The 22,179-nt window shown below is 41.9% G+C and overlaps 1 protein-coding gene across 1 annotated transcript; it reads left to right on the top strand.

The window, feature by feature from the left end:
• The first annotated feature begins 16,421 nt into the window (after window positions 1-16,421).
• LOC147630610 (pentatricopeptide repeat-containing protein At4g18520, chloroplastic-like) lies at window positions 16,422-16,988 on the top strand. Its single transcript, XM_086810831.1, has one exon. The coding sequence runs from the start codon at window positions 16,422-16,424 to the stop codon at window positions 16,986-16,988; it is 567 nt and encodes a 188-aa protein (XP_086666957.1).
• Window positions 16,989-22,179: the final 5,191 nt, after the last annotated feature.

Genomic DNA, 22,179 nt, shown 5'->3' on the forward strand with positions numbered 1-22,179 from the left:
CATAAGCTCTATTAGCCAGCAAATTGAAGGGGTAATATTCAACAATGGAGAGAAAATGAGGAGGGAGGGATATGAAGCTAGTCTTTGAAAAAAAGCAAGGACATCGATGAGTTGAGGATGATTGGAGAGGATAGAGAAAAACCCAAAATAGGACATCAATGAGTTGAGGATGATTGAAGAGGATAGAGAAAAACCCAAAATAGGATGAATTTACAGGCGAGAAAAGTTACAAGGGAGGATATTTCACTCATGAACTTTTGGAAAATAAGAAGATTTGTTAGAAATAAGCTATATGGAAGAAAAGGATAACGTGATGAACTTGGTTACTGGCCATGGGTGTGGTAGAAAAAATAAAAAATACAATCCACTTGTGATTAAAAGTAGAAGAATGATAGAAATGTACATACAAAGATTTGGGTAATGTAAATAAGATTTAGAGAAGATGAATTGTATAATGTGAATTGACTCTAAAGGTATTACACAAACTTTAGAAGTAGTCTCTATCCTTAGCAACATCTAAAACAACACAAAGATTTGTATCAGCAAAGGAAGGCAAGTTTCAACAAGACTCTACAAGAGTTATCGTAGCATTTGGAGTTAGTAAAGAATAGATATGTCAAGTGTAAAAGTGACCATAAGGAGCATTAAAACTATAAAATTTACTGCACCGTTTCAGCTAGTTAAAAGCTGCATCAAGTAATACATGAAATTAAGTAACCACAATAAGCAAGGAATCATTGGTGAACAAAAAACAAACATTGAATATGGTAAGATAACTTGCAAAAGTTAACATTATGAGTAACCTTTTAAAATATTGAGTAATTGAAGCATATATTTTAAGGGGTTAGAACTTGAGCAATTTAATAAAAATTGTCGCATCATTAGAAAAGGTAAGAGTCTAAAAACTAATGAAAAGACTTAGTAAAGGTGTTTGGGACTTATAAGTATAATAACTTATGAACGATAATAAACACATGGTAATTTAAATTTTTTTTAATGGAAACGGAGGTTGAGTGCATGCATGAGTGTGCGTGTGTGTGTGTGTGTGTGTGTGTGTGTGTGTGTGTGTGTGGTGTTAGTGCTTACCTGTGTGCGTTCTGCACCCTTAGCCCTTCACCTAGGTCTAAGTTGTGTACCTATTGCTATCTCGCATGTGTGTGTTGCGTGTGCTTCTTGCTATGCATGTGCTCCGCTTCCCAATAGTCCCTTGCATGCTCAAGGGGGGTTTTTTGAACTATTCCCTTGTTGGGTGTGTGTGTGTGTGTGTGTGTGTGTGTGTGTGTGTGTGTGTGTGTGTGTGTGTGTGTGTGAGAGAGAGAGAGAGAGAGAGAGAGAGAGAGAGGAATATGGGAATTCAATTTCTCTATGATGTACTGTAGAAACATTATGAATTCTCACATAACAAGTGGAGCAAGGTAAAACCGTCTATGAAAGTGGTAGTGCAAATAGAAACCATAATGCCTAAAGTGAGAAAATATTCACAGCAGACTGTAATATTATTTTTCTTGGGACATACGCCCTTAGCTAGGATATTCATAGATAGGTCAATAATCTCTTAGCTAAATAATGTGTGGACGAAGTTTACTATGCAGCAAGAGGATGCTTAGAAATCTTGCTAACTCATTGCAAGCAAAGCAAAAGTTTTTTGAGATTACACTTCTCTTTTAAGCCAACCAAATGGTGCATGTGCTGCCATGAGTGATCAAGGGCTTCTAAAACATCAATGCTCAGTATGGGTTGAGGTGGTGGATTTCCCCAATAATCTATAGGATGCACTATTGCAGATAGCTCAGACATTGGGAAAAGTAATATGTGCACTAAGAATCATGGGCTATAGAACAAGTTATGTGTTTTGGTGGGGATACAGATGTGCCAACACCCAAAAGCATTGAAGTCAAGATTGTCAGTGTTCCCATGGAGGAAAAGCTATATGAATTAAACTAGTCTCCTTTTTCTAGGTCGTGTTTTAAAAATCAAAAGTTTGGGCATTTTACATTGGAATGCCTGACCTAAAATTGCAACCCCTTGAGGACTCAATTCCTCCCCCATTGCTGGTGTATGAACTATTGAAATATACAAGTGAATAGGGTGTGTGTGCGAGAACAAGCCCTTAGCAAGAGGCTGTAAAAGAGAATTTGTAAATGAGAGAGAAGCTGTGAAAAGGTGAGAAGTATCTACTGGTGGAGAGAATAAGGGTAGAATGAGAAGATTTAGGACGTGTGGAGATATTCTGGGAAGAGGTGGAGAGAATCAAGCAGGAGGTGGAGTGAATCAAGGAGGGATCAATGGGATTAGATGCTTGGATGTAAACTTTATAAATTGAGGTATTGGCCTAATGAGAATTTGCTAGTTTTTTATTATCCATGCTTACATTAAGTTATCAGTTAATTGCTCACTAATCTCATCTTAATCGTCTAATCTCTTTGTTAATGATGTTGATTCTAGCATTTGATCCACCATAGCTCATCACATTGCTGTAAATTTAACATAGTGTCAGAGCCTAGCTTAGAATCCATCAAATTTATGAGCCCATTATCTTGCTAATCACCTAGTTAATTAGGATTAAAAAAAATAAATTTTTAGCTCTTTTTCAATTAACCTCTGTACTCCCAGCTGTGGTGGAGGAACTCTCTCTCCCTTCACACATAACATTGGCCCAAAACCTCTTAGCCACATGTAGCCATACTCCTTGTGCTTCAGCCCATCTAATCAAATCAGTAAACCGCTGGCATATCCTCGTGATTTTTCCGTTTCTGGAAGAAAACTGCAGATCTACTCCTGTTTCTGGAAGCGCCCGTTTCTGGAAGCAAACTGCAGATCTACTCCACAAAAGACATTGGTCTCATTCCTCTTGGCCCCACGGGTTTTCAAGAGCGCTCTACAAGCTGGTGAAGACAGTTTTTGATTTCATCAAGTCTACAATGAGATCCAAGCTCTGCAGCATCAAATTTGTAAGTGACTTTGGTAAAACAGAGATTAAGCATTAAATGTTTGGTCAAATCTTGTGTTTCTTGGCTTAATCCTCTACTAGACTAATTGCTATTGATGGCTTTGAAAGGGGTTAAGCTCATTTGAACTCTAAGGCCCCAGATCTGAACTCCCCGCATACTCTATTTTTTGCACACAAAACAGAGGATTATTTTGCTAATCAATGACTAATCAGTACTAATCACTATAAAACATCTATGGCCTCCACCTTGGGCGATTCAACCGCATGTACATCCATGAAGTAGTTGAATGAAGTGAAGGGAGGAGGGATGGAATACTTGTAATAAGTGCATGGAGAGCTACAAAGAGATCTCATAGAATGTTACCAACAAGTAGCAAAGAGGCATGATGTTATGGTGCACATGGAGAGACTAGGTCTTGGCAGGCTGGCTGCTCTTCCCATAAGGGAGGTGAACCTCAACACTTAGTTCAGGTTCATATCCTCATACGACACCCATCTCTACATAGGCACCATCCAAGATGCCATATGCGTTGACCTTGAACAACTTGACCTTATCCCACTCTAGATGATGTCTGAGAAGCCTTGCACCTGCCAAGACCAATAGAGCCATATTAGAAGATCATTGTTGCATGAGGAATGCTCAAGGACGTTATCAGAGGTCCTACCAACAAGGATGGGATAAAGTAGGAGGAGATCTCTCATCCTAACATGGTCCTACCAACAACAAGGTCTACCCCCTAGAGCAAGAGATAGATCTTATGCACACAGAGGTTGAAGGGGACAAAAAACCCCGTAGTATAGACCCAAGAAGAGCCCACAAGGGCTCTGCTGCACTACATGATGTCGAAACCCTAGCGCATGCAAGGCTTTAGTTAATGGATGAGTTCCAGAATAATAGACTTTTAGAGAAAGGAGTGCAGGGATTTCAAGAGGGTTGTTGAAGCCAAATACATGACCATTGCCCAAGTGGAGCAGCAAATAGAGACAAAGCCAGGCCATAACTAAAGCACATCCCCACCCTAAGTAAAGAGGCAGTCACCAACATAGCGGACCTTGCCATCCGCCCACAACTGCTCCTCGAGCTGCTGCAAACAAGAAAGCCTCCAACTCAACCTTCCTTAGCACAATATTTACTAGATGAGGACATCCCCACCTCTGCTTTCCATACCATCCTCACCAAAGCGCCCATGGACCTCCCATCCCACCGTCTCTATGCTATTTTCCAAAACATTATCTCACTAACTGAGCCCTCCACCATCTTCCCCCTCCCCCATCATGTCCTTAACATCAACTTCTAGGCATCGTGCTACTTCCTCACATACTCCGATCGCCTGGAGGAAGGCAAATTCCCCAATGACCTTTACCCCTACCCTGCATCGATACCCTGCATCGAACCATCATCACCAATGCCCTGCTATTAAGCCATACACATTTTACAAACTAATATAGCAAATGAAGTACAAAGGCATTGGAAAGCATTGAATTGATGCACAAAATATCAAATTTGTCTATGAAGAAGACTTTGAAATCACTTAATTTGGTGTCCAAAATAATGGTCATCATCTTCACCAGCTCCTTCTACGTTATCTGCATCCAATTCTCATCTCTTAGAGTAGCGCCTTGCCCTCTGCATTGATTGTGTGCACCCTTTTTACCCTTCTTCACCAGCTCCTTCTAAGTCATATGCATCTGATTCTTATGTCTCACTATCGTATTGATCCTCAACTATTACTTTTTTTTTCTTTTTAGATTTTTTTCTTGTACATATCTCTTGGTTGCTTTTGCTAGGTCATCAAATCCCAAGTCTTCCACATCTACAATGGCAATAGACTATTTGATATTTGGATTCAACCCCTTCATAAACCATTCACCCATTAATTCTTCTAAGGGTCTATTATCTTCATTCAGTCTCTTCCTTATTAGGGATTTAGACTTTACTACATAAGCCTCAACATCCATATCTTCTTGTTTAATCTCCTTCCTCTTGATGTATGTGAATTCTTGACCTTTAGAAACCTTTTTAGAAATGTATCCCTCATCTCCTCATACATGTCAAAGTGGTTTTCACATCAAATTGTGTGGAACCACTCCATTGATACTCTGGCAAGATTGGTTTCCCATCACATTAAGTGGTGACTATTCTCTTGACAGTATGTTCGGAGTCCTCAATGCTCACATGGCAGCACACGTACGAATAGATGAAATGGAGTGAAGCACAACACAAGTGACAAGATTGCAAGAGGAACAAGAAGGCTAGACAACACTTGCAGTACTCCAAAATATTGTTCCATGCCCTTCAGTGTACCATGCACACACTCAGAGGTCATAGTGAAGAGGACACGACAGCAACCAGGCTAAGGCTAAAATGTAGTATGAAGGATTTAGCATGAAGGGTGAAGGATGAAGGATCCTTCATGATGAGTCAAGGGACCATATAAGAATTCCTACAAGACGTGGTGGTGGAGTTGATGGAGTCGATGGCATCTCCTATCTTTGGTAGATGCCCTTAGGGTGGCAGCCTTTGGTACAATCTCCTACCTCTAGAGATGCCTGTTGGAGTGTTGGTGTGGTGCCTTCAATGCCGCGTTGCGTGCATCTCTCGTGTATCCCATTGGTGGTGTGCACCTCCATTTCTGGATGGTCCACCAAATGCTCCAGGATGATTCCTCTAGGGTTGACCCATTGTGGCAGTGTGGTGGTGTGACACTGTTATGATGTGGTAGTGTGATGTTGTTATGGTGTGGTAGTGTGATGCTACCTAAAGATAGTATACCCAGTGTTGGCACCCCTAGTGGCTATAGTTTGCCCGCCACTAGAGTGCTCTCACCATCCTCATTGATGAGGAAGATAGGAAATAGATGATGCAAAATTAAAGTATTAACATTATTAAAAGATTTTATATACAATGAGAGCACCATCAACCATGAGGGAATGATGAGATAGGGAAGCGGTGGGTGGAGATTTTTTAAAAAAGAGAGGAGGAGCCAAAAATATATACATCATTAAAGTATTGACATCATTAAAAGATGTTATATACAATGAGAGCTCCATCTTCCATTAGGGAATGATGAGGTAGGGAAACGGTGGGTGGAGACAAATATAAATAAAAAAGAGGAGGAGGCAAAATAGAAAGGGACGAAGCTAGTTACATGGAAAAAAAAATCATGTTTCTTTCTCTTTATTTTTTTTGGGTGAGCACTGTGCCAGATAATTGGGGAGGAGCGAGTGGGGAAAGCTGAGCAAGGGGTGGAGGGTGGGGAGGGGCAAGTCATGTGAGGAGGGAGCAAGCTTCTTCCCATAACCAATTATGGTTCCTTCCCTCGTGATTGGAGTGGGTTAAAACTTCCTGTTTCCTTTTACTCGGCTCTTGCCCTTCGAGTATCGAGATCTTGTTTCCTTAAGCTCAATTCTCATAGCTGTCGTTCCACCTCGCTACATTTGAGGTCTAACTCTACTTTCTCGGTGTGTGGGGGAAGAATATTTGGCCCGTCCTAGTCGCACTTTCTATGTCCCATCGTATTTGGGGGGTGCCGGTATTCGACAACCTAGAATTCAACGTTTGGATGGGCACTTTTTGTCGTGGACCGAGTCTAGCACTAGTTGACGGATCCATGCCCGCAGATTGCGCTTCTTCGTTCGTGACTGGTTTGGAGACCGAAAAATCCCCGGGCAATATCAATGATACCACTAGACCTAGTTGGGGAAGGTGGTTTCTCCTCTTCCCTAAACCCAGCGTATCTCAGCCCTTCTCCCATGGACTCTTCGCTACTCGTTTCAGCGGTAGTCAAGTTTCTTAAAACACTTAGGTGTGTGCTTGCAGAATGTCCTGATCCCACACTTCTTTGATAGAAAGATCTTGGGTGATTCAATGCACTATCGTCAGGTGTAAGATCGTTCTCCGATGAGTTTTCCAGATCTTAGGTGCATGTATGTATGATTTGATAAGCTACTTGTCGACCCAATTTGATTTTGCTTCCAATTCTATCGCTCTGTTTCTGTAGCCGTGAAACTCCAGAGAATGGTCACGGCATGAAAAGTCAGAAAAAGGTTCACGGTGTGAACGTTATTCTGCACTTTCACGTACTCAAAGATTTTTGCCTTTCGGATTAGATCCCCTCTCTTTGATATAGGCTACCCTCCCTTACCGACCCTTGTGGCCTTAGCTTGACTATTCGTTGGATTTGGCCAACCTGTGAGTCTACAGAAAAAAGTTCACGTCGTGAACAAAAAAGGGTTCACACCATGAAGAATTTCAAAAGGTTTCACGTCGTGAAGATTTTCAGGAAAAGGTTCACGTCGTGAAAGTTTTGCTGAACTTTCACGTGATCAAAAATTTTGGTAGACTTCGTGGTGGTGTCAAAGGTGTCAGGATAAGGTTGCCTATTTTGGCAGAGTAATCCCGTGATTTTCAGCGTTAATTGCGGCACTGATTTCACGAGCGATTCGCGAGCATGAAGTTGTAGAAAATGTTCACGGCATGAACATTTTTCTATAGTTTCACATGGAACTTCCTGCATCGAAAGTTATGATTTTGGGTGCGTAATACTTATCCAGTTGGTCCCAAATTGATTGTGCCACACCTAAGGAATGGAATGCAAGCTCTTGGCACAATCAATGATTCCTTATGTTTTTTATTTTTGTGAATTTTTGAAAAAGAAGAAAAATAGAACACCAACCTACTCATTCACGTTGGTGCTTTCAATGATGCAAATATCAAAATTAACAAGAAAAAACAGTGAAGTTCTATCCTAAGATCACTCTACTACAAACATACACATCACAACCAATTTCTCACGATTTCTTCCTACCACACACATCTTATCCATTCATTTTCCACACAATGCACTGCCAAAATGCAAGGGCAATCATGAATCTTATGCAATGGGAGCTAAAACTCCAAGAGGATGGAAGAAACAAAGGTGTTTCCCTGGCAGAGCGACGCCAAAAATGTTATGGGCTACTACACCTCCAAGAGGGAACTCAACACATTCACCTAAAGGATGAGAAATAGATCACAACTGCGTAGGGCACTTACCAATGCTTCAAACTTGAGTCCCTTGAGGCCTCTAAGCTTGCTTGTTAAGCTCCACCTCCACACTGTCACCATAGAGTCGCTCGCACCGTCACATAAGGCAATCACTCTCTCTCTCTCTCTCTCTCTCTCTCTCTCTCTCTCTCATAAGCATGAATCACACAAGCATAAAAGAAGAACGATGCTGGAATGCTCCCTTTCTCCCTCAATCTCTCTCAAGACACAAGGGAGAGCTCTCTATAGCACAAAGGGGATTGTGTCTTTTCATTATGAGAAACTACCTTATATACATTTGGCCCTTATTCACACTTGGGCACCCAAAACTTACTTACGAGGCCTTGGGTAGCCAATATCTCATAATATACAACTTTTATAGTGCCATTTCATGACACTTATTAATGTCTTCAATTGGATAATCATGTTTGTTAATCCAAAATGGGATTAACAGTATCTACATGTAAATTGTCTCTTAATGCCATTCTTTCACAAGAATTCAGAGAACTTAGTGGAGAAGTATTCTCCTCCTCCATCTGACCTTAGGCTCTTCACATGCTTTCCTTTCTGTTTTTCAGCCATAACTCTGAAATTCTGAAAATGAGTGAACACTTCACTCTTCTCCTTCATGAAGTATACCCACACTTTCCTCGTGTGGTCATGAATGAATGTTACATTAGTACCTGTAGCCACCCATAGACATAGTCTTCGCAGGACCTTATACATCTGAATGCACAACATCTAGCACATTCCTGCTCACATTTCTGTCATGTGGAAATACATGTTTTGTTTGTTTTCCAAATTGACATGCTTCACAAACTTTCTACATACCTTCAACTTTAAACTTAGACAGCCCTGACACAATTTGTTTAGTCTGCATAGACTTCATTCTTTGCACATTGACATGCCCAATTCTCTTATGCCAAATGTCTGTATCTGCAACAACTCCTGAACCATTTGCAAACATTGCAACACTCACTTCAGGTATATTTACATTCAATGTAAACATTCTGCCCTCTGTTGCCTTTTGCAACCAACCTGTACTTATCTTTAAAGTCTTCTACATAACAGCCAACATCAAGGTTAAACCGCACTGCAAAACCCTGCTCAATCATCTGGCCAAAAGAAACCAAATTCTTTGTAATGTTCGAAACATGAAATACATGTGCAAGGTACTTCACCTTACCATCCTGCATAGATAATGGCACATCCCCACCAACATGGGCAATCGGATGAGCAGTGTCATTCCCTGTTTCAACAAAACCTGGTCTTTCAAGAGTCTTCATTTCTTTGCACCACTCACCATGACTTGTCATGTGGTTCAAAGCACCTAAATCAACATAACATACACCATCCTTACATGCTGTTACATCATTTCCAGACATAGCATTTCCAGACATAGCATTAACCACATGTTGTATAACAAACAACCTCTCATTATCCTCATTATTTCTGCTAGAGGTTGCATAGTTGCTTTGCTTCACATTTCCATTTCGCATGTCACTCTGTTTCTTATTATTAGCAATCTGCCTGCACATGCCCATGCTTACCATAGTAAAAACAACCTCTTGTATCATTATGATGTCTTTGCCAATTACCACCATGACCTTGTTGACTCCCCCTACCTCTAAACTGGCCTCTTCCACCTGTGTTTTGTTGTGAATCTTGGGGTTGTTGCCTGCTGCTGCTAACCATAATTCTGATTACCTGTTCGGCCACCACCTTGGCCACGTCCATGACCTCTACCTCGTCCCTCTACCTGAACTTATGTATAAAGCATGCTGCTCTGAACTGTTTTTGTTTTGTGAAGACTATTGATCTTTACCCAAGTTCTTCTCTTCAATGATTAACAATGACACCAAATCTGTGAAGTTGGGAATGTTCTCCCGAGTCTAAATAGACATCTTGAATGCCTTGTATTGTGACCCGAGACCATGCAAACACACTTCCACCTTATCATTATCATCCACAGAAACACCAATTGATGCAAGGGATTCCACAAATGCCCTTGATATTCAAAGCATAATCAGTCACGAACATATTCGTCTTCTCCACAGTATGAAGCTCATTCTTCAACTGAATCTTTTGTGCCTTGGTGTTGGTTTCATATACAACTTCACCAAGGTGTCCCATGCCTCAGGTGACTTGGCATCCTGTATATGCCCAATCATAGTGCCTTGTATGCTAATAGAAAGCCAATACATGACTTTCCTTACTCCTTGATTCTAATCCTTGAACTCTTTTATATCTACAGCAATCGGATTAATCTCCGGTATCTCTGGTGTCTCCTCATATTCACCTTCAATGTAGTCCCAGTAACCTTTTTCCATCAAGAAATTGGTCAATCTAAACCTCCAAGCATGGAAGTTCTTCTTGTCAAGCTTCTCTACAACAATATGGTTTATTCCATCATTTGACATCTTTTCTGCAATACAAATTTACCACCAACAGTACTCTTGCTTGACCTGCACACAAACTGATGTATTCTCTGTAGAGCGGTACTATTCTACACAAACTGTCACAACCAGTGACCTTACTTTATATACATACACCCAATGGCAACTTTCAGACCTCTTTGCAATACACACAGTGTCTACACAACCAATCGCCCTTCCTGTAGTTCCAAAAACAGAGTTTTGCAGAGAATCGAAACTTACCCATAGTACTGTCGCCCTTCCTACAGTTCCAGAAACAGAGTTCTGCATAGTGCTGTCGCCCTTCTTGCAGTTCCAAAAATAGAGTTCTGCAGAGAATCGAAACTTACCCATAGTGCTTGTGAACGCCTCCAAATTGAAAAACGGAGGTCCAGATGCGCCCGAAACGCGTTTTCGAACTTGAAAATATTGTCCAACAGACGGTTTAGTTGCCCTGTAGCTCTCCTCCCACGAAGAAAGCTCCTCAATCGGAGTTTGTTTGCTGGTGCCTCCCCCGAAGAGCTCCCGACAAGGGTGTAGTAGCCAACACAAAGAGTAAATGAAGCTCTTACCCTCGTACCGCTTCCTGTGCTTCTCTTGCTTGCTGCTCAGTCCTTAGCATAAACCAGGCTCTGATACCATGAAAAGATGTAGGGGAGAAGAGAGCTTGAGCTCTTGCAAGCACACACACACTCACACAACCCTAGAAGAGAACACACAAGGTGAGAGGCTGAAAATTCTTCTTCTTCTTCACTTAACAAAAGAGGTCTAGAATGAAGATAAAGTGACTAACACACATAATAGAGTATGTACAAGCCGTCCATAATGTGAACACGCTAAGAGGAGTGGGTAGATGTGGACTAGTCGGTGTAGTCTAGCTGTAGAATCTCTGGCGGAGACATGTCGGTGCCAGCTCTACCAAACTCACCAACAGTGATATAAATGTCGAATGGAAATGCAGGCACCTCGTGAGTGTCAGGTCATGTTGAGCTTGACATCTCAACAATGATCCCACTAAGATTTGTGAATTTGAACTAAGGAAAGTTAAGCTAGTGGTCTAGGTCTCGAAACCCACTTGAAAATTCAAGCTATGAGGTCTTAAGACACACATTTATTATGGGATTCTCACACCTATTGGAGCTAGATGGAGTCCCATTATACATATCTATAACCTCAAGTAAGATGAGGGAGAGAGCATATCGATGCTTCAGCATTCACTATATTAGATCCACGTTAGCACAATCGAGGGAGCACAATATGGACTTCCCTGTGACCTTTGCTAGCCGTCAACTTAGTGATGTTGAACGTAATTACACAACTACTAAGAGAGAGGGGATTAGCCATGGTATATAATGTAAAGAAATATATGCATTATCTTATGGATATGAAGTTTGTTTTCTTTGTCAGCTTTATTTGGTGAGAACAGGCCTTGTACCACCAGGTGCATGACCATATGGTTTCTCATTCTTTTTGGAATTTTATTTCACTTTCACTATGCAAAAGGAATTTCTACATGTCCATGTTGGACCACCTTTCCGAATTTCCAAATGGAGAATCCCCTTAGGAGTAGAAGATGATATTTTTGACACTCCATTATTCCACATTGACCATGTACTGAAATTGATTGAAGACATTACCAACTTTTTGGCCAATGGATTTCCAATTGCTATCCCATCAAAAAGGATAGAGCCACATGCCTCATCAGGAAGAAGGCAAACCCCTACCAATTGATAGCGGATGTTTTATAAGAAGGGTCAAGATGACATCATGAGAAAATGCATTCATGAAGATAACTTTGTTGCATTCTTAAGAAATCCTAGGTTTCCATATGCGGAGGATAATTTACTAGGGATATGCCATAAGGTTCTCTAGGTTGGTTGGGACTATGGGTCCCTACACTCGTCGGAGAGATATAACTGAGTTTGTCAAATGTTGTAATGAGTTTCTCTAGGTCGGTTGGGACTATGGTGTCCCTATACTCATCGAAGCGATACAATTAAGTTTGTCAAATGCTGTAATGAATGTCAAAGATCTACCATGGTACAAGAGACGGATTGAATGTAAAAAACCCTCATAATTTTGAAACATTCATTTGAAAATGAGGCTTAGCCTAGGGACTCTCAAAACTCCTTCCTTGCTACTACTGCTCTCCCTCTATGCAAGTGATGGCATCTAGTGTGTGTGAGTAGTGTACTTTCAAATTTCCAGCTAAGGCCCCCAGAAAAAAGAGGCTTAGACTTCATGGGTCCCATTAGCGCAAGCGCTAGGGAAATCTAGGCATGTTTTATAATAGTCTCACCACCGATTACTTCACAAAGTGGGCTAAGGCTAAAACTACACAAAATACTGATGCAAGATCTACATGCCAAGTTCCTTTATGAGAATGTGATTACTCGTTTCAATTGTTCACTAGAAATAGTGAGCAGTCATAGTACACATTTTATAAACGAAGTGGTGAAGGTCTTGCTTAAAGAGTTCCCTGTGGTGTACATAGACACCTTACTACCCATAAGTGACCAACTAAGCCGAAAGCATAAACAAGGCATTGTGCACTATTCTCACCAAGATGGTAGAGGCATCTAGGAGTGATTGGGAGCACAAGTTTTACTATGCTCACATACAAGGTGGTTGTCAACAAAACACCTTTTTAGCTTGCATTTGGGCTTGACATAGTCATACCAATGGAACACTTGTTACCTTTGAATTGTAGCAAGTCATAACCTCAAGGGAAACCCTCTCATAGAGGAACTAAGCAAGTAAAAATTATGATCTACATATGGATTAATGGTTGAAAAAATATAGCGTGAGGTGGAACCTACTTACCTTGACCTAGGGATCCCCAAAAAAAACTACCTAGCTACATGGCTAGTCTTGGATGACACTAGGACTAGTCATAATATATTGTCTCGGGAGATGTAGCCCTTGTAAGGCCACCCATCCCTCACATCATCCGTAGCAACCATCACATGGTAAATAATTCCCAATCCATGACCATTAGTTATTTTGAAGCAGAGTTTTTCATTAGACCTAAAAGTTGCATCATCATCCTCAAAAGGGGATTGATCACAACCGACCACCATTGATTGCATAGTTAACTGGCAAAAAAGAACTAGACACTCCATGTGAACGAGGATATCTCATACGCTTCAACATCCAAATCCTCATCGTCCAAGTACACACCATAATTTTTGGAAACCCCTAACATGCACACAACACTCTGGAAGCTCAAGGCTTCTACAAAGGGAACCCCTACATTTGGGTTCCAAGATCACATAAAATCGCAGCCCTGGTCTCTCTACAAACATCAAATCCAAGTGGGTGTGAGACCAAATCCATGCCTCTGATGCCACCCTTAAAGTTTAAGTAGGAGTGGAGAACAACGGCTGCACCCTCAAAACACACTTCCTTGGCATTGCCAAGCATTCCCTAGGCTCAAAAGGATCACCATGATCCCACAACACCCCCATGTGCCATGCTGCAAGCTTTAATCTACCAGCTAGAAAGTCCAAAGTTTAGACAAGTGTACGACAAGCCGACGGTGGTGTGGTAGCCTTACTTTCATCGTGGATGGGCAAGCAGTTATCCACCTTTGCCTCACATTAAGCCCACATGGTAAGTTGTATTCCTTAAATCCCCATTATACCTATGTAATGTAGTACTCCCATCAAAGTGTATCTTAAGCCCACATGGTAAGGTATAAACCTTAAAACCCCGTTGTACCTATGTAATGTAATGCTCCCATCAAAGTGACAATCACATCTACCACCACGAAGGATTAAAAACCTAAAATAAAACAAAAGATAACAAAAACTAAAAATGCACATGCGTACCCCCACACACACCTCTCTATACACAGAATTACATGCACTCCCCTCCACACAATAACATATATAGCCACACGTGCACTCACGCTACTTCTTCACAAGTGTAAAACAGACTTGCACGCACATGCACACACACACACATACTTTGTTTTATAGCCACCCTGGTGGGTAAGAATTTAGAAAACACCATCCCCTCCATTGCTCCCCTAAATTTTTACCCGCCCATTTTAAAATCCCCCCTATTCTTGATTTTTCTCTCAATTAAATCCCCATTTTATTTCCTGATTTTTCTTTTTTTTTAAAGTATTAATTTAATTAATGATAATAATAATAAAGAACTTGGCTATGTCACCACATACGTTGCAATGCCACAATCACATGGCCATGTGGTTGGGATTTTATGGCTATGTGGTCGGGCCCCCAAGCGGGATGAGGCGGTTGTTGCCATAGGGCATAGTGGGGAAGGGTCAGCCCTAGCCACATAGGGCCAGACACTTGCCCCTCAACACGAAGCTGCAAACCTAACCTCGCCGCCGCCGCCGGTCATGGCTAATGCTTGATGATGTGCCAAGCCAACCATCATTGTGGCATGTGACATTGCCTGCCCTCTTGCTGCCATTGATCGCCACCTTGTGGTGGATGCCTTGCTTGAGCTCACCACACACTGCCCATATTCGTTGCCTTTACTGTCATTTGTCACCCCCTTGCGTTTCACCACATTGTCGCCAGATGCCCAACAGCTGTAGGAAGCCAGAGCCTCGCCACTAGCGCCAAGCTGCATCCAAGTAGATGTGTGTGTGTGCGTGTGTGTGTGTGTGTGAGAGAGAGAGAGAGAGAGAGAGAGAGAGAACATATACCCCTCGAGAAACAAAGACAGACACACACACACACACAAAAACACACACTTGGCCCGTGTTCGTGCACGCCATGTGAACCGTGCTTAGCTGCCATAAACCTTCACCTACCGTAAAGGCCACGCTTCACCTACTTTCGGGTCAGCATCTACCTTATGGTTGTGTGTGTGGGGTGGTTGTATGAGAGCGGATTCTCAAGTATGGATATCTGAAGGCTTTGTTTTCGTCTTCAACACTTCCTTCTCTGTGTTTTCCTTTCTTTTGTTTTCTACCGACGTTAATACCCCTCTCTCTCTCTCTCTCTTTTTGGGCAAGAAGGGCGCTAACACATTGGCGACCCACGATGGCAGCAACTCCTTTTTGGTAATGAAGACCAATGGTCGATTGGTGCAGCTGTGAATGGAGGTTGCCCGCTGTGGAGGCAGACGCACAGCTGCGGCGCTTTCTCTGTGGGGAGGTTATCCATCACGTCTGCAGCGGGGAGGTATTCTTTGCAGCAGTAATGCGACCACGAACACCTTGATTTCTGCCCGCGTCAATCTTCGCCTTCCAGGCCCAGAGCTTACACACACTCAGGGCAACCCGCTGCTTATCTCTGCCTGAGACGCGACAGCAGAGCAGCAAAGATGAGACCCGCAACACAGTTCAGCTGAGCAAATGCTGTGAAGCGACAGAGCAGAGGACGTTTAGGGCTACACAGCATCACAAGCCAGTGCAGCTGGAGCAAGATCCGAGCGAAGATTTTCTTCCCCGCCATCACTGGACAATGCTACAACGAGCTGCAAGAAGGGAATTTAAGTCGCTCCTGTGGGAGGGGACGCCCTTAATGCCCGGCTACACCACTGTGTAGGTGCAAGGCGTAGTCGACATCGAGGCATCGTTGACCGGTGGGTGCACTGTTGAAATCAACGTTGGATTGCATTGTGATATGCCATAGAGTCATGGTCATCATATGCTACCCAACAGAGTGGAAGGCCATGTGCTGTTGTTCAAGATGCAGTTGCGTTGGAACGTATTGAGGATTCTCGGATAGATGAGCCGGATGGGTTGCGGCATGCACCCATGGATGAGGTAGAGGAAGCGGCAGTGGAGGAGCTGTGTGGCCAATAGAGCCCAGAAATCCCCTCACATGTCCGGAACCCTCTGATAAATATGCTGGAGAGCATGGAGGACAATCTCCAAGATTCTCAGATGCATGAGGACAACAGTTAGGTTGTGGAGGAGCAGAGTGGCTGCAAGAGCCCAGAGAATGTCACGGATGATCCAGATGGTATTTTTATCCATGACGGTGAAATGGTTGTGATGAAGGCTGAAGAAGCATGGAAGGACCATGAAGGTCGGAAGAGCTAGGTGATGCCCTTGGATGTCTCTAGCACTTCATTAGATTTCCCTTATGGGGTGGATAGTCAGGATGATCTGGTGTCAGCTGATGAGAAGGTTCTCCTCAAATGTGGGTTACTTCCAGCAGCACAAGATGTGGTTGACAAACTGTTAGTCCGGAATGCAGTCTCCTGGAATGCTCTGATCTCTAGATATGTTGATGAAGGGCTCAGTAAGGAAGCATTGGATTGCTTGAAACACATGCAATATGAGAGAATCCATCTAGAACCGGACACTGTTGGTTGCAGTCTGCAAGCTTGTGGTAGCATAGGAACCATAGCTAGGGGCAGGGAAGTACATGCCAAGTTTGCCATGGAGGGATTCAAAAGGGATGACTTTATTGGCAGCACTTTGGTGGCTGTGTATTCAAAATGTGGCTCACTTGAAGAGGCCCGGCATGTGTTTGATGAGTTGCCTGTTCGAGCCTTGGTCTTGTGGACTGCTCTCATGGCAGGCTATGCTGAACACGGTCCTGGTGAGGAAGCACTAAATTGTTTGGTGCAACTGCAGCAAGGAGTGTCTCAAGATGCTGTTGCATAAGTTTGCAGCTTGAAAGCTTGTGGCAGCATGGAAGCTATAGGCAGTGGCAAAGAAATACATGCAGGATTAATCAAATTGGGATTTGCAGGAGATATTTTTCGTTGACAGCATTTTGGTTTTTATGTATGCCAAATGTGGGTCTCTCTCCGAAGCATGGGCAGTCTTTAACAAGATGCAGGTCCAAGTGGCAGTCTCCTAGACTACGCTGGTTGAGGGGTATGCTGAACATGGCCTCTATGAGGAAGCTTTGAAGTTAATGGAAGAGATGCAATTGGAGGGAATATATCCAGATGTTGTCACGTTTGTGAGTAGCTTGGAAGCTTGTACTAACGCAAGGGGGGCCATGAGCAGGGGCCTAGGAATACATTCTCAAATTACAGAAGAGAGACTTGAAACGGAGCCTTTTGCTAGCAACACCTTGGTGGACTTTTATATCAAATGTGGCTTGCTTGTAAAAAGTCACTGCATATGGAAATTGCGCAAGCATGGCTGATGTACAGGCAGTCTTTGACGAACTTCCTGAACCTCACATTGTCTATTGGAATGCAAGGATTGCAGCTTTTGCTCAGAAGGCACATGACAAAGAAGCTTTCATTCTTTTCCATCAGATTCGGCTTGAAGGCATCAAGATGAACAAAATCACATATGTCTGCATTCTGAATACATGTGCCCGCCTGGCTGCTCTCAAGGAGGGGCGAATGATTCATATATAGCCGTATTATTGGATGGATATGAGTAGCACATGGTTCCAGAATTAAAACTTGCACATATTCAGCTTGGTGGTATAATGTTCAATTCGGCTCTCTCACCTCGTAATAGTCATTCAGGCATGGAACTTTGTGGGTGCCTTGAATCCATGAGCAGAGATGACAGCATAACTCCGGACTTCAGTATGGTAGACCTCCTTGGATGTGCAAGGGAATTCAACATGGTAGGAGGCGGGTTAGGGGGGATGCAGATGCTTGCTGATTTGAGCCTATGGTTGTGCACGTTGGGTCCATGCTCTTGGAGTGTCAACATTCTGATTCAGACATGGTTTTATGTTTTCCTATTCTATGATCATGTATTGATGGCACTGTATCTGATGGGTTCCCAGCCCTGGCATTTTGCCATGAAATGGTTTCATTGTACTTGCACTAGCTACATGATATGTGCACGACACTGGCATGACCCTATGATTGTGGGTTTGGGTTGTCGGATTGGGAATCCGACCTACCAGGTGTACCAAGTGTTGGCCCGTGTGCGTGCACTCCATGTGAACCACGTTTAGCCACCATAAACCTTCACCTACCCTAACGGCCACCCTTCAGCTACTTTTGGGTCAGCACCTACCTTATGGTTGTTGTATGAGAGGATTCTCAACTATGGATATAAGGCTGCAATGGAAGGCTCTGTTTTTTTTGTCTTCAGCTCTTCTTTTTCTGATGTTAGGGCAAGAAGGCCACTAAAACACACAGACTGAGAACACATAACCACCAAAGCCAATCAAGAACAGCGATACCAAAGACAAGCACACAATCGCCAGCGGCAAAGGAAAGCCACACCTGAGATATCGACAACTAATAGAAGGACGTCGACAAGCAAAAAAGCGGCAACCAAAAATCAGGCAAACCACAAGAACGTCGGCAAGAAGATGACAACGCCCAGCAATGCAACCAAACCATCGGCAGTAAAGAAGCCAAAAAACTAGAATCCAAACGAAGACGGCGGTTAGAAGATAAGCTAAAAACATGGTTGGAACCAAACAATGAAGAATCCGAGAACGATGAACATCAATCAACTGTAATAAGCATGATGAATGTAGATGAAAAATGATTAGGATTAAGCGCACATGACTAATCAAGATCATAGCATAAAGACAATGTAGAGTGTGGAGAAAGACTTGTGCATATTCATTGGATGCCAACTTATTTATAGGCTTGGTACAAGTGATTAAGAGATAATCACAACTACCTAATCCAAAATTGCATTAAAAAGAGCACCCATTGCCTAGAATGGAGTGCAAACTAAGACCCTTCCTACACATGCTATGGTTGTCCTAGAGGTGTGGCCATGCCCAGAAACCTTGTGCCAATTTAGGCCTTTAGACCATAGAACCATATGCCCGTATCCCCAATGCCACATGGTATTTTGGAATACTATTTTAACACCCTCCCTCAACAAAATATCCATGCCCTACTATGATGTCAATGCTAGCTCTATTTACGATGTTGGTTATGATGAATACCTAAGTGCCCATAGGTCTTACTCATGGAGATTTAAAATTCTAGTTATGATGACAGATGCTAGACATCTAGTTACGATTACATTTCACGTAGGATAGAGGAGTGACCAACTGTTAGGGCTACGCTCTAGTTGGTCTAGAAAGCCTAGTCATCTTGAGCATAATTGACCTTTGCGGAGGTCTCTGCTTCTTTCTCCTTTGCTTCTTCTTCACTTGAGTTATCTTCACCTGCAAAAGAAGTGCCTTATGTGATTTTTCTAAAGAAGCATTCCTTCAGGCTTCATGCCCTGGTTTTCCATAAAGTTGCAAGACAAACTTCTTAAATCCTCCCTTATTGAAGGAAGCTCCTTCTGTGTTGCCTTGCCTTTGCTTGACTTTGTTGAACTCTTCTAGCAAAGATGATTTGACATTTATAAGTGTGGGTACATGCATGTTGGTAACAGTAGTGACAATGTTACTATACTCTTCTTCAGGGAGACTCTTTAAAAGAACTACTATGATAACATCTTTCTCAATGTGTTTCTTAATACTTGCCCCAGCAAAGCAAGCAGGCAGGCTGAGTTAAGATACTCTTTATGTAGTTAAGATGAATTGGAAGAGACTCATTTGAATTCATCTTCAGTTCAAAAAATAATAATGAGGAAACTAATTTTTGAGGTTTTTGATTAGGCTCCGAACAAAGTATCAAGAATATTCTAGGCCTCTTGAGAAGTTTCTTTTCCATCTATATGATGGATGTAATTGCCACTAAGGCCCAAGGTAATGATTATTAATGCCTCTTCATCCTTGCTTGCCCAGATTTTATTTTCTTCTCTAGTGGTCAACATTCTCTCTTTTCCAATTTTAACACCCCACAATCCCTTCCTCATTAGAGTAAATTTGATTTTGGTTTGCCATTTATGGAAACCCTTTCCTTCAAACTTTTTAGACTTGAATAAGTTGTACATATGATGTGAGTAGGTCTTAGGGAAGTATCTAAAATCCTTACAAAAGTCAAGATTAAAAACCACTTTCTCCATACAAATGCATGTGTGTAGCAAGAAATTCTGAAAATCCCATCTTCTTTGCATCAGAATAATAATAGGTTTTGTATTTAGCTTTGGATTTTTAACCTTTTTCCTTGGTTTAATATATTTTGTATTGGATGACTCACATGATGAAGGAATGATTAACACTCACTGATTATCTAAAAGCTTTAGTGATTAAATCACAAATAAGTTTTAAAAAAATGGTGTTTCTAGGAGCAAAAAATAGAGGCTTTTTGGAGCATTCAATTGAACGCCTTCCATAAACCTTCTTTAGAAAAGGTTCAAAGGCCAGCTATAGTAGAACATGTTGCTTATGATCCAAGTCCATAGACACATGATTAATCAAAGTAATCAAAGATTAATCAAAGTTTTATCAAAGAAGCTTACTATGAGCAATACAGGACTTAAAGCTGCTTCTGCTCGGTTAAAAACCCCCAATGCTGGTAAAGGGAATCGCTCTGTTTCCACTTCGTTGACGTGCTAGAGTTTTTTTTGCCCAAAATACATAAGTGTGTTTTAATCAAACATCCACGTCCTCCTTGTCTATGTTTTTATACCATTAGGGCTACAATCTAATGCGCCCTTGAGTTAACATGGCTCAAGTGATAAATTGAACAATGATGTGTGTGGAGAGGAATCAATCCTCCATTAGCAAGGGGTGGAAGGGAAGCACACCCACAAAACATATTTTTTGGGTTTTGCAGATTAAACATTAATCAAGATAAATGAGATTAGCTGTTAGGCAATGAAAAACAAGGCTTTGATACCATGTTAGAATTCAAAGTGGCTCAATCAAGATTCTAATCAAGTGTAATAAGCATGATGAATGTAGATGAAGAATGGCTAGGGTTAAGCACACATGACAAATCAAGATCATAGCATAAAGATAATGTAGAGATTAAAGAAAGACTTGTGACTATTCATTGGATGCCAACCTGTTTGTAGGCTTGGTATAAAAGTAATTAAAAAGTGATTAAGAGATAATCACATCTACCTAATCCAAAAGTTACATAAAAAAGAGCACCTATTGCCTCGAATGGAGTGCAAGCTAAGACTGTTTTCACACATGTGATGGTTGTCATGGAGGTGTGGTCATATCCACAAACCTTGTGCCAATTCAAGCCTTTAGACCATATAACCATATGCCCATATCCCCAATGGCATATGGTATTTTAGTGTATTATTAAATAGCCCCTGCCCATTCACTGAGTCCTATTTTTTACTACGTATTATTAAATAGCCCCTGCCCATTCACTGTCACTGAGGGCCTATTTTTTGCTATGTCTAGCCCTCTTCCTCGTAACTGCACTTTACACAAAACGACTATACACACAATAAAACTAAGCATTTAATTCTTATACAAGGGACATCCACACATAAACCATGGTTGATGGAACCACATCCACCATCTCATATAGGGAACCTCAAAAGTGGTCTTTGGATATTCTTGTTCTATTCGCAAAAATGGCAACCACCATTAGGAACAAGTCATGGTCCCCCCTCAACCCCGACATGCTTCATAAACTTGAGGAATCCTCATTCATTTGTTGAGGCATGAAGTCCACCTACTATGAGATTATTCACATGCCCACATAGAATCCACCAGGAATTCTACAACAAAATTAAATAGTCTACACGTACCTCAATCATCCCTCGTAAACATCAAAGATGCCATCATTAACGCCATCCATGTGGCTTACCCATAAGACACCTGCATTGACGATGCACATGCCTATGTCTTTTTCAAAAAAAAGTAATAAGCCTACATATGAAGAGGATTACCTTTTCTCAAAATGCAAAACAAAGTGAGAAAGAACCAAAGGTTTAGTTATGTTTGAGAAGCTTAACCAAGAGGCTACCTATAAGTGGATGACTTCTGAAGACCTCCTAGTAATCCTTGGTGATTATGCTGACACCAGTACCACCATCCATGATTATA

The sequence above is a fragment of the Cibotium barometz genome, chromosome 16 (assembly GCF_041138505.1).
Source record: "Cibotium barometz isolate CiBa-2024 chromosome 16, ASM4113850v1, whole genome shotgun sequence".
NCBI lineage: Eukaryota > Viridiplantae > Streptophyta > Polypodiopsida > Cyatheales > Cibotiaceae > Cibotium > Cibotium barometz.

Bases quoted from the DNA above. Each gene is read 5' to 3' on its own strand.
- LOC147630610 (XM_086810831.1), top strand. From the start codon at position 16,422: ATGCCCTTGGATGTCTCTAGCACTTCATTAGATTTCCCTTATGGGGTG.